The sequence below is a fragment of the Porites lutea genome, chromosome 1, assembly GCF_958299795.1.
Source record: "Porites lutea chromosome 1, jaPorLute2.1, whole genome shotgun sequence".
NCBI classification, from domain to species: Eukaryota; Metazoa; Cnidaria; class Anthozoa; order Scleractinia; family Poritidae; genus Porites; species Porites lutea.
This window is the reverse complement of record NC_133201.1, coordinates 2191927-2205200: the sequence shown is the minus strand read 5'-3', so window position 1 is coordinate 2205200 and position 13274 is coordinate 2191927. Positions and strand designations below refer to the sequence as shown.

Genomic DNA, 13274 nt, shown 5'->3' with positions numbered 1-13274 from the left:
TTCATGTAAGATTGTTCAAAACGTAGCCGATACAGTAAGTTTAGAGAAATTAATTTCAGTTCAAGCTATTCTACCTCAAGTTCATTTTACCTCAACAAGATGCTTGGCAAAAGTTTCTGTCACAATGGGAAACCAAAAAACATCTGGGCATGGCTGAAAACAACACCACAACAATAACAAAAACAACTATTTAAGTTTCTTCACTGACATTCACTGTGGCGCCCAACAATTCCCTTAGGTTCAAATATTATAGCGAGCTTAAGTAACGACAGCGGCGACGGTGAGTCAGAGATGGCAATGACAATGGTAGAAAGTAAGGTTTAGAATAGTAAAACAACAACTTTGTACATGCATCACGCTTTTTCTACATTTTTTTTGAGGTCGTTGCGCGACTACGAAGTGAAACTTCAACAACATTTGACAAAGTGAATGAGATGGAAAAAGAGCGATGAAGATTGAAATGCACTTTTTAAGTCGCCATTGTGGTTGCTCTAACTCCCTAATAACAAAATGAGTACATGTACACATTATTGTTAACAAAAAAGTATGATAGCTTTCTATTTTACCTGTGCAAATTGAACACTAAGATTGAAGTTCTGCGAGTAGTTCTCATGAATGTACTTTTCCTCCCAATCCTAAAAAAGAAAAAAAGAAATATACCACAACATGTTCCCGCAGTGCCTTTAACTATTGTACAATTTACAAAATAATAATAAGAGAAAGACCTTACCTTTTTGTTGTCAAAAATCTCCCACAAATCATTGTGCAGCATCTTTGTTCTGTAGTTGTCAGTCTCCAGCAAACGTCCAAACTCATTAAGATTGGTGGCATACATAAAAATACCCTGCAGTTTGATAACAGTTTGTCATTTGGTTTCATTCCAAAAGATTGTTTAGGTGACACAGTGTAATCTTAATCGAAATTAAAAAAGAAGAATGAGGGTCATATTCAAGCGTAAAATAAATTTTACATCATGAATAGTGACGAGGCTGTGCTCTAAGAAAAACTGAAGGCTAGTGCGGTGCTCTGAACCTGGAAATCCAGGGTGCCCAGCATATGATTTCTATGGAAAGACTTAGATTTATTCCTATTTATATTCACCACTAAGAGACGGGAATGGGTGTGCAGCTCGAACTGTGGAGCTGGAATGTTTAATGCCGTCCAAATAACATACAAAGTTCAACATCATAACTAAAGAATGGTATACAAATATTCCTAAATAAAGTCATTCAGGCTAAACTATTAACATGTGGCGCCTGATGCGAAAAACCCAAAAACCCAAAGAGAAAAAATTGGGAACGTATTCACCAACCGATGCAGGAGGTATCTGCAGCACATAATGATGCAAAAAAAAAAAGAAAATTTAAACAATGATGTTTGCTAAATAAATGAATCTCTGTTCACTATCAGAAGTAGCCAGTGTAGCTGGCAGGATCAGTGGGCGAGTGCTGTAGATTTTCTCCCTTGCAGAGCCACACCGCCACAAAGAAAGTACCCTGGGCACAACAATCCCACCAGGTCACAGGCTATTTCAGAAATGACAGGTCACTGCTCACCTTCTCCCTTAAGTTCTTGCACATTGTCATGTCTGGATCAAACTTATCTCCAGTAAAAATTCCTTTCATCTCACTCAAGACTTGTTTCTGGATCAAATAAGTAGCTGAAATGTGCGGCACATTCCATACACCCCTGCAATGACATTGAAATACAGTCAACTGGAGTCTAGAGATGTCCATCTTATAGAGTAAAATGAAATAAATGAAGAAATGTAAGAACAAACTCATTTAGGTGTTACTCTTATATAGTCTAAAGGCCTCTGTTGAGTTAGAGTAAACCACACCTTGTTCAATACCTTCTTGAAAAACAGTCCTGCTAATGGTATTAGTGAGACTTAATCACAGGGGCTTTGAATATTATTACAAATATGACATGCTAACCAACCATAACCTAGATTTCCCACATACTTTCTCTGGTTCTGAACTATTGCAATGTAATCCCGAGAACGAGCATAATATCCATCACTGCCTATTGCACCCCAGAAATTTGACCACATCTTGCCATCCTTGGTCATAATTGGTGCCAGAATTGGTCTGCAAAAAAAATACAGGTACATGTAACATAGTTAACACTTATAGCAATTTCCACCTTTCATACAGTGCTGGCCACAAGATCCCTACTTTCCTTAGTTCTACAATTTTCTAAGGCGCAGAAGTATGGAGGATCCCTACTTTAATTTTTCATCCCAAGTTCCACACTTTTCTGAGGTGTGGAAATGTGAAAGTGTGGAATAGCGGACAAAATGAGGATATTGTCACATTTTCCCCAAGTCTTTTGAACAACTGGGGCAGGCCCAGTAGACTGAATAAAACCTTTTTCTGTCGCTTATTCTTAAGCGTGTATGGCTAGCACTGTCTTTATCAACCAAATGTGGCAGCCCATTTCCTACACCCTGTTAAACAAACAAACAATACACCTGGTGACAACAGCTAAAATTCAACAGCACTTGATTAGCTTACCTATTTTGCTCCATAAGAATTTTAAGTGTGTCCTTATTGGTGAGAACAACAGACCCATCAACGGAGAAAAAATAGTCGCATTTCTTTGTCTGGCACATCTCACTAGTCAGAGAAAAACAAAAAAAATACAAAAAAATTACAAAATACAAAATAGAAATACAAAATAATAAACATTATACAACACTGAAGAAAAAGAAAACAAAAAATTAGGCCTGTGCCAAGTACATGTAAATACTCAGTGAATTCTTGGGTGGGTGCATGGTGCTAGCACTCTTAAGACCTTAAAATCCAATACTGCATTATTATGTTCCTAATTTTTATTTCATGTGTCTTTTCAAACTTGGCAACAAAACTCATTTTTTTTCAAGATGAAATTTTAACAACTCTTCACTAGTATATGATACCCTATACAAAACCAGGAACTATATCTGATTCGCATACCCTAAATATGCCAGTCTTAACTGTTTGGAATGTCATAGTTTGCATATATTATTTTACAACAGTATGCAAAAGTGAAACTTCAGAAGAGGTTTGCAAACAAGAAATATCATCATTGTTAATGCATGTTATTTCCAATAAAGTGTTCAAAGATATCATATACATGCATGGGATAAGTAATTGATAGATTTTAAAACTTCTAGTCCCTCAGTACTAGAGACAAAAACCTTGGGAACTGATCACAGATGATTAACTTACACAGCGAGATTTCTAGCTTCATCTTCTTGTACGTTATCTTCTGGCTGAAGAACAGTGACAGAATTAAACTGATTCCTGACCTCATCTGTTAACCATTCAGTGATTTGTGACTTGTGATAGGCAACCTAAAATTGCGACAAACAAATTACATGTACTTATTATTACTGTCATAACTACTAGGTGACAGAGGGAAGCACTTAATTAACTGTCCCGTACTAATGCATGTTGCATGTTTTGTTAACCTGGCCATAGAGAACTTTTTCAAAAAAAAATCACTGATTCAGTATCTTGTAAGACTGTCTGTGTTACTACATCATGACTTACAAGTATATCGGTGCATAACCATGATCATCACACCAATACATCTTTGTATCATGTAACTATAATTTATTTTTATACTGTATGCTAAATATGACACAAAACTGACCATACTTCTCCCAATTTAAGGAAGAGGACAAAAGGTGCTTCACAGAAGTGAATTCAAAGTAACATAAATAGTCATTGATCTTAAATCTCTATTTATTGCAATAACGACTTGAAAGCACAACATACCGTGTTGTGGATAAAGAGATCTATGTGCTTTTTTGGATAATTTTGAAGCATCATTCTTCTTAGAAACTCCGGAATAAATGGTGTTGGTTTCTCAATGAAGAAGCCCATAAAAATCTTGGGGTATTCCTAGGGAACAAAATTTAATACAGTTAAGTTAGATATCTAGTACAGGGTTAAATAATGATAATTACAGTACTGCTCAAAAGTACGTTACCACCCTCTCCCAAGACGTGAATCGCGTCGTGCGCTACGCGATTCTCATAGCGCGCGATGGCCTAAAAACTGTAAGTACATTTGTATCATGGCCAAAATTCTTGAGCGATTTCAAGAATCGATGGTAAAGCTTTACCATGACTAACATGCGAACAAATTTTTCTTTGTATTGTATAAGGACATACATTTTACGGGGCACTCAACAAAGTTTTATATGGTGAGGCTCTGCTCTGAGGTCCAACCCCTCACCCATTTATGACAGAAAAGCTACCCCTTTCATGTATCTTCTCTTGATAAAGGTACAATTTTCACACACTTACTATAGAACGTTGCCTCCCTTTAAACGGCTGTAAATGCACTCTCTTTGAAATATGAATAAATCACAAAACCAGAACATTTTCTCAACTTTTTTCACAGATGACAAAAGCATCTGTTAGCCCTTTTGGGCTTTTTCACACACAAAAAAGACAGACCTCCCAAACCCAAGGCTGTGCTCTAAGAAAAGTTGAAGGGAGCCCAGTGCTCTGAACTATATTGGCCATTTAAGGGAGTACTCCGCCCCCCTCCAGGAGAATTAGGCTGGTCATGGGGCAAGGCTCCTGTTTAGGGTATGGTTACTGAAACAGAGCATTGTTTAATAGCTCATCTAATGGGAGTCTGTCTCTGAAAACGTTCACTGAATAGGTTTCATTTAATAATGAAGCATACCTTGACGTTATCTAACGAGATTGTTGCCTTGTCACAAACTGTGCATCCATCTTCCATGTTCCACTTATCAGGAAGATAATTTCCCAAGTAATTTAAAAACAGCTAGAAGAAAAAAAATAACAAACAGTGTCAGCCTATTAAGTCCAAAACTATATTAATGGAAGAGACCCTATGGTATAAAAATGTGAAGATGATAACTCATTGGCAGTACTTTCACATGGTACTATTTCTTTGATTACTCAGATTTCTTCAGTTCAAAATTATAGATGATGCATTTCCTTTTTATTCAACTTTTTGGCAGAGTTGTATATAAAATAAAAACATTATTTTAGAGATCCCTTTTCTGTCCTTTGTAAAGAACTGTTTTCGAAGCCCTTACCAAGAGAAGGGTGATAGTACAGCAAATTTTTGCAATGACAGGCTAGGTCTCTACAAAGCAGGTACAAAAGACACGTCACAGGTCGCAGGTCACAAGTGCAGGTCACCGCTCTGTTTATAAATAACTTTGATCTTTTATCAAATTATCTCCACTCATTCTTTAAGGAAATATAGAGAGATAAGTTTGGAGAATTTTGTATGTGGATATTGGGGCTTAAAGGGTTAAGCTGCTTAAAACTCTATTTTTTTGGATTGGATCAGGGCTAGGAGACACTTTAAAAGAGTTGTATATTTACCTAGCATGGTGACCTGTACTCTAACCTTTACTTGTGACCTGTGACCTCCATTTTCCACCTGCCAGTCTCTTATACACACAAGTCCAATTTAAATAAAGCAAATCAACATCAAGATTCCTTGCCACATACTCAAACCAGTCAAATCATTACAGTTTTCACAAGCTGAGTCAATATTTTACAAGGATAAGAAGATGGAAAATAATATCAGTAATTTGTATTTTTATTGGTACATACCTTGCTTGGGCCATTCCCATGAGCCACTAGAGGTTGGGTGTTGTATTCATTGTTTACAAGCCATGCCTTTTTCTCATCAAACTTGATTTCTACTTCATCTGCAAAGTATGGATTCAAAGGATTATGTTGCAGGGAAGTCTGAAAACCATAACTGCTGGTATAAAATTACAGTTACTAATGGCCACCTTGGGGACAGAAAAACATGGTCATTCTAAAGAGGTTTAAATAAGAGTGAATTTATGAATGTATGAAAAGAGTAGCTGTTGTAATGAGGTGCCATTGTGGAAAGGAGGCTGTTAGTGGCCGTTGGTAGAGGTTCCACTGTATTACATGTATCAGCAATTTCAACATATTAAATATTTACTGGCTTTTTTTATACCTTCAGCTCCATTTAAGTTCATGAAGATCTCAGCTTTTGTGTCCAGCTTTAGTTTTAGATCATCCTAAAAAAAGATAGACTACCATGAATACCCCCATTATACCTCATATCGTGAACAGTGCAGGTCAGAGATGAGCAAACTAAAGTATTTACATATAACGCATCCCAAAATATGAGTTCATGCATCTGGACAGACAAATACAGTAAAATGCATCTGAACTGAAACACATAGATTACACATCTGCTCCAAAATGGGTCAGCTCACATTAGAGTCATTAGTATGTATGGTACTTTCTTGTCTTGAATGGCCTGAAACTGTTATTTGGAGGAAAATTTACAGTATTATTTGTACCAGAAAATATGACCTTATCAGTAAATGCATGGAAAAATATTTTTGCTTTGGCAAATTGTGACAAAGTTTTCATCTTAAATCTCCTATGGTTATCTTTATGTTTTTTTTTACTGTAGATGTATACTCTCCAGAATTTTTTTCGATTGTTCATTACACAGTATGGTACAAATAAAGATAATACCGGTATGTTTAAAAATCTGGAAATTTTACTCTGTGGTTATATCACTTCATTTACTCTCACCCTCCACATACTGTAACTTCTTTTTATTGAACATTGATGTTATAAGGTGAAATGAGGTGCTTGTGACCTAGGGTAAGCAATGAAAGCTAAAAATGTCTATTCTGAAGGAGATGGCAAAATCAAATTTAGCTCACCCTTTTTTGTTTGTCCAAAAATATCTTTGTGTAGTAAAGTTGATCATCTTCTACATCTTCAATAGCATGGTCAGCCACAACTTGATGGAATACTGAAGCATATCCTATAAAACCTGATTAACAAATACAGGAAAGCAATTTATAAAGAAAATTTTGTAGAACACTGTCTTAATTGAACTTATTTAAAAAATGAGCAGGAGTGTATTATCAGGTTTAAAAACCTGAGGTGAAGCCAAGAGTTTTAAACCTGATGATACATGGCTGCGAGTTTTTTGGATGGCTTCAAAATCTCTGATACAGATCAACGCATTCGTGTACTAACATCTAGATTTGGGTTCATTTTGGTCTAAAAAATTGGACATAAAGTTTAGCAGTGTCTTTATCAGTATCTTTATCAGATATAAAGACACTCATTAAACATTAATAATTATTTCTTTTGTTTTTTGAATTATTAATGAGTTTTTGAATGAGAATTAAAGGGATAAGTTTCAAAGAAACTTAAGATATGCATCAGTGAGGGAGTAAAATGCACACACAAACAATGGTTTTATTGACTAAGTCAATAGTCCAGTTTCGAATTAAAAATTACTGCTGAATACTAACATTAACGGCACATTTATACAGGGTTAGCCTCGACGTAAAGTAAAATATTCAGAAATTTCGGAAAGTAAGTGTTTGAAATTTGAATATACACAATAGACAGAATAATAAACAGGTCTTTTTCTTGTTGGAATTTGTGAATATATTACTTCAGATGGAGGCTAAGGCTGTAAAAAATGCGTCTTCACTTCTTTAATTCAGCAATCATAGCGAACTCGAAACTGGACTATTTATTACCATTGTGAAAGTGTGAAAAGTTAAAGAATTCCAAGTGCCAGCCCTGTGCCAAAGCAAATTTCATTCAACCTGAAAGAATGAACCCCAGTGAAATGCAGTCATGCATGTACATACCCCCTGAACAAAGATATCTCTTGCCATCAGGAACATCTGGGTAACTGTCCTGTAGGATCAAATGAAACAATATAAACAAAACATTATTTGTCTTCATGTAGCATAAATATCACAAGGAGCTACAAGTAATAATATTATTTGTAAGCTATAATTTTGATCAGTTTGAAAAACACTTACTATAAGCCACCCCCTCCCCCACCCCCCTTCACCATTTACTTACACCACCATCAAGTTCTACAGTCCTTATATCACATGTACCGATATTTTGTAAGAAAACTTATACACAAAGATAAGCAAGACAGGACTGTGGAGACAATGTTAACAACTGCAGCTGATTGCTGTGTGTAACCATGACAACCCAGTGACCAGACTTGCCCATCCCCTTAAGAGGCAATAATCTTGAGATTCTAAACCTACAGCTAGGAAAAGAATTGAGAAGTGGAAGATGTCCCATATTTCCCAGCTGAAGGACTTCCCACAAAGTACTATTCAAAATCATGTATTATGCACATGTTTGTTGGTGCATTTAGTGGCAGTGTAAAGTCAAGTTTGGATGAAGACTGTTAACAATGCAACAAGTTGGCAATTCACATGTTTACTAATCTGGAAGTCAAAAAAGAAAAACAGACACAGACACACAAACAAAATCAAGAATAAAAACACACTGAGGAAGAAGCACTTGACTTACTTTGAGCCATCTGTCTGGCCAGCAAAAACCTTCAGCAGAGAAGACCATGTTAGCTTCAAACTCTAGAAACTTTTTCACAAATTCCTGAGGATCTCCCAGCAAAATCAAGTCATAGCTGTGAAAGAACAGTACCATGATCATGAGAAATTATAGTGAAAGTTGCTCAAATAAATATGATTGTACAAAATACTGAGAGTAGCCCCAAGTAGTAAATATGTTGGTATCAGAATGACATTATTCAGACTTGTTTTTTTTAACTAAAGAGAAATAATATTAAGTTTCATTTCCTAATATGATGATGAGCTCAGTAATACAAGCAGCTTAGCTAGCCATCTCTACATCGTAAATCTGAGCAGCAGTAAAGAGTGGACCTATGTATGTAATGTAATGTTGTAGATAAGAAGACAACAGTAGGTGGGTGTCCTCTTTACCTGATGTTACTAGAACACTGGCTGCCGCTACTGGTTCATCTATGAGCATTCAGCTCAGTATGATATGTGATAAGTGAAGCAACAGCAGAACTCGGAATCTGCACATAGCTACAGTTTACTCAATCAGTAGCTCATCTTAACATGTAATGCTGGCTTTACCTGTCTACGAACATCAGCAGAAGATCACTTTCATTCCGGTGAAGCTCTGTTTCCTTTTTAAGAATGTTGATTTTGTGTCCACCACCAGGGTATCTTTTCACATCCCCACCTCGCCATTCCTCACCCATCCCTAGCACCTATAATATTTAATATTTGATTACTGAAAAGAGAATCATGTGAGCATGAGGAGAGACTGTCCAATTCACTAAATCAAATTTGGTGCATTGATCTATGTGTACATGATTTGAATTCTCCCTTACAAGCAAAATGGCCATTTGGAAGGAGGATTTAGAAGTTTATCAGTGTTCTATGACCACGCTCACAGCTTGAGGGGAGGCATTGAGGATGGGATAAAGTGCTGTCAACTGTAGGTACTGCTGTCTGTTGTCAGGCAATCTGACTGTCTTTTTCAGGGACACATAAGGTAATACAGTCAAATTATCTCACAGCATGTCCCAAAAACTGGACATCCAGAATATTGAGGCCCTCTAGGGGGAGGGGGGTACATATGTCCTTAGTCTGAATTTCAAATAAATTACCGGTATGGTCATTTCGCATTTTGAGAAGAATGCCATGTCGCTGTCGACCCATCTTTACGTCTTTTATAGTCACCATTTCATCAAGTTTTATGTTGCTGTTTCAAGGCCATGACGCTTGTCAAATTTTTTTGCCTTAACAGGGTCTTAATATTGAACAGTTAACACACACATGACGGGACTTATTGTCTGAACTGGGCCTAAGTAAATCAGTTATACATGTAACATTCTTACCAGAAACACTACAGTCAACTCTCTCTTAACGGACACCTCTATAAGACGGACACCTCTGTAAAACGGACACCTAGAGTCGGTCCCTGCCTTTCTTTACTCCTTTTATTTGACTCTCTATAAGACGGACACCTCTCTAAGACGGACACTTAGTGCTGGTCCCAAAGGTGTCTGTCTTAGAGTTGACTGTACTACCTCCCCTCACCCCCACCCACACCCCACACACACACACCCAAATGGACCTCCCTACAAAGTTTTTTGGTTTATCTTGACAGATCAGGAATAGACTTTCATTAGGTTGAATTTTGGATTAAGGATAGGGGAAAAAATCGTAATGTATGTGTTGTAGTTAACTTTTTATCTCCTTTTTCTTTTGTTTTTGGGTATGGTAACGTTTGCTCATGAAGTCGAAACTAAAGAAAAATAAGCATTACCTGAGATAAAAAATTAACTACAACATGTACACCATGGAAACCTTGTAGCGTTTGAAAAATGTTCTATTGGAATACGAAGTAGCTGAGAAGATGTGACAGAAAGCACGTTTCCGCCAACCAAACATCCCAATCAAGATATCATGACTTGAAATATAAAGACCATATTATTTCTTCCCACGTGTTCTTGTCTACCGGCCTTCCTTTACACAATGATTTATTCATGGTATCACAAAACATTTAATTTGTCGTCAAAAAACTGTTATTTAATTCATCAACATCGAACCGTTTTCTCGTTTCATAAATGTTACTGATGCACAACTGATAGATTTCAGTGCGTTTGCCATGTTTGTTAGTTTTGAGCAACAAAGGAGAATAGTACTAGCTTAGCACTTTTAGAGTGAGATATTACAAAAAGGAAAAGTCAGATTTGTTTACAATTGGCGTAATGATTAAAAGATCAATATTCAAATTCGCAAGAGTGGCAAAATACAAAGACACGTGTAATTAACATGTTCACCAGCTGACAATTTTGACACAAGGAAAGCTCCAAATTGTTACGGCGCACACAGAATTTGATTTTAAGAAACCTAGGGCTTGTGCCATATTAGCACTACAGAGAAAAAGATTGCAAAACAATTGAAACACAAAGAACATTAACAAATAAAGAAGGTAAAGAGACAACGATGAAATCAGCTGTTCGAACGAACGGTGAGCCGAAGAAGAATGCGCGCTGAATGGAACCGCACGCCATTGAGGCAAATAAATAATTAAAGAATACCTTCACATCTACGTGGTTGGCCTTTGCAGATTTCATAAATCTTTTATAACCGTCTGTCTCGTCTGTTGCAACTGTTAATGCAAGCAATCTCAACTTGTCTGGTGCCCTAATGTCAGCGCTCGGACCATGGGAGAGACCTACCCAAAAAAATAAATCACGGCCGGCATAACAAAACTCACGGTAAGACTAAATTTTTTGCAGCAAAGCAAAATGACTCTTTTCCTTAAACTACCTGGTTGTGCTGTGCATACATCAAGGCTATCTAGCAGAAGCAAAGCCAAGAAGGCTGAGCAAATCCAGCCAACAAGAATGGCCATCACTGCTTTAATTCACAATCGTTCAGTGCCGAAGTGCCAACACAACAAACAGTTGTCCGAAAAGAAAATTTTTGTCACGTGACTGAGGTGGTGATACGTTCCTCAGCGGGGTGGGCTGCATTCCAAAACAGACAATGAGGTATTGAAGCAAAAAACCGCGAAGGGAGAAGCGTCAACCACGAAAAACAAGATAAAGAAGATAACGCGATAATTGTTTTCTTCTCATTTGCGCGATTATGTCTACTGATATGGTATCCAATAACATGTTATTAGAGGCGAGGAGAGGACAACGAGGACCGACGGAAAAAAAGACGAGAATTCGGCATGGAATCTAAAATTTTAGGCTCCGCCCGAAAGGGCTACTTGTTCAGGCTTCAAATCCCGGGGGATACTCCCTTATATAAGCCATATAGGTATGTGCCGCACCAAAGGGTAGGGTTTTTGCGCCGTTTGATCTGAAAACTGGTATAGACTTTGTTCATTTTAGTCTGGAATCAGGTATGGTTTTTGAGGGAACTACGGGAGTGTATGAACGTACTTATTGTTTCAATTCCAAATGAGTCATGAGAAAGAAAAAGAAATATGCGATTTCGACACATCCTCGGAGACCCAGGGGCAGATGGTGTGGGCGAGGCAAAGTCTAAATGGGCGGGAAAAGATGGTGCGAAGAAAAGTAAAGAACGGGGAGAAGGTTCTTTCGTTTTCTTCTGCCCCTGAGTGTCCGAGGATGATTTCAACATGGATTTTAAGAAATCTTTTTTGTTGCTGTTCTAACCTAAGTAATGATGACATAATTTCTTAAAGGTCAGGTCTGAGAATGGGTATGAAGTTTAGTGGCCAGGTCTGATAACGGGTGTGAAAAAGGACATTTTTTTCGTCTGAAATAGGATCACGATTTGAAGAACCGGGCGGCACACCCCCCAAGAAATCCCTGGAGTACCCACCCGGTTTTCATGTAAGTGCCTTGGACCTTCCTAAGAGTATGTAGCACGAGGATGATTTATTGACTGTTTGTTCTGGCGCACGCCAGATTCCTGGAAGAAAGAAAACGTCTGTGCACAGGCTATCACACTAGTTACAAGGCTAAATATCAGGGGCACCCAACGACCGTTTTCGGGGAAATATCTGTTCGGAGCCCTCTAGAATGGCTAAAATTTTCGGGAGCCCAAGAACAGCTAAAAATTTCGAAAATGTTTCGTGGTGACTGTTCGTTGGGCTCAGAGTTTCGGGATTTGTGTGGTTTGTTCACCTAAGAATTTCGGATTTTGTAGTAATCTCTAGATCACCTAGAAATTTCGTAGCTTTCGTAGTAATCTCTAGATTCTGATTTCGGCACCTAGAAATTTCGTAGCTTTCGTAAACTAAGAATAGAGCCAAATTAAACCCGGCTGACAGTCTCATTAGCGAAAATTTCACACAACTCATTTAAAACCCAACGACCGTTTTCTGAGGGTACCAGGCTTACCGGTTACGCGTACGCGAGCGCTATATCAGCGCGCGCATCGCGTGAATAGCGCCTGTCAGTCCTGTGTATCGGTCGATGGACACTCAGGACAGTATCGTAGCAGGACCACGGATGGAGGGATAACCCAGACAACGCTATTGTAGAACTGTTCTCGGCATCGCAGGTATCTGATCTACCTAATTTTAATAAAGCAACATTTCTGACATTTGCAGTTACTGTCAACTGTGTAGAAAATAGGCAACCTTCAGGGGCACCCAACGACCGTTTTCTGGGAAATATCTGTTCGGAGCCCTCTAGAATGGCTAAAATTTTCGAGAGCCCAAGAACAGCTAAAAATTTCGAAAATGTTTCGTGGTGACTGGTTGTTGGGCACAGAGTTTCGGGATTTGTGTGGTTTGTTCACCTAAGAATTTCGGATTTTGTACTAATCTCTAGATTCGGATTTCGGCACCTAGAAATTTCGTAGCTTTCGTAAACTAAGAATAGCAAAAAACCCGGCTAATCAGTCAGTGCCATGCCGTATTTCAGATTTCAGTAAGTGCCGTGCGAATTGAGTTCGGCAGGGTACAAGACGTTTGAAACTGG

General features: G+C 37.9%; 1 protein-coding gene across 1 annotated transcript in view; it reads right to left on the bottom strand.

Annotated features, from left to right (window-relative positions):
- The window catches only part of LOC140942033 (procollagen-lysine,2-oxoglutarate 5-dioxygenase 2-like), a 16541-nt gene extending 5266 nt beyond the window's left edge, over window positions 1-11275 (bottom strand). The window contains exons 1-17 of the mRNA XM_073391026.1: window positions 11140-11275; window positions 10908-11044; window positions 8929-9065; window positions 8339-8453; window positions 7651-7699; window positions 6700-6812; window positions 5973-6036; window positions 5594-5691; window positions 4686-4787; window positions 3765-3890; window positions 3213-3337; window positions 2517-2618; window positions 1965-2090; window positions 1557-1689; window positions 731-844; window positions 567-635; window positions 91-153 (exon numbers count right to left, since the gene is read on the bottom strand). Coding sequence (XP_073247127.1) covers window positions 91-153; window positions 567-635; window positions 731-844; window positions 1557-1689; window positions 1965-2090; window positions 2517-2618; window positions 3213-3337; window positions 3765-3890; window positions 4686-4787; window positions 5594-5691; window positions 5973-6036; window positions 6700-6812; window positions 7651-7699; window positions 8339-8453; window positions 8929-9065; window positions 10908-11044; window positions 11140-11224 — 1758 coding nt within the window. The 5' untranslated portion in view covers window positions 11225-11275. The remainder of the gene's footprint in view (window positions 1-90; window positions 154-566; window positions 636-730; window positions 845-1556; window positions 1690-1964; window positions 2091-2516; window positions 2619-3212; window positions 3338-3764; window positions 3891-4685; window positions 4788-5593; window positions 5692-5972; window positions 6037-6699; window positions 6813-7650; window positions 7700-8338; window positions 8454-8928; window positions 9066-10907; window positions 11045-11139) is intronic.
- Between the last annotated feature and the right edge of the window lie 1999 nt (window positions 11276-13274).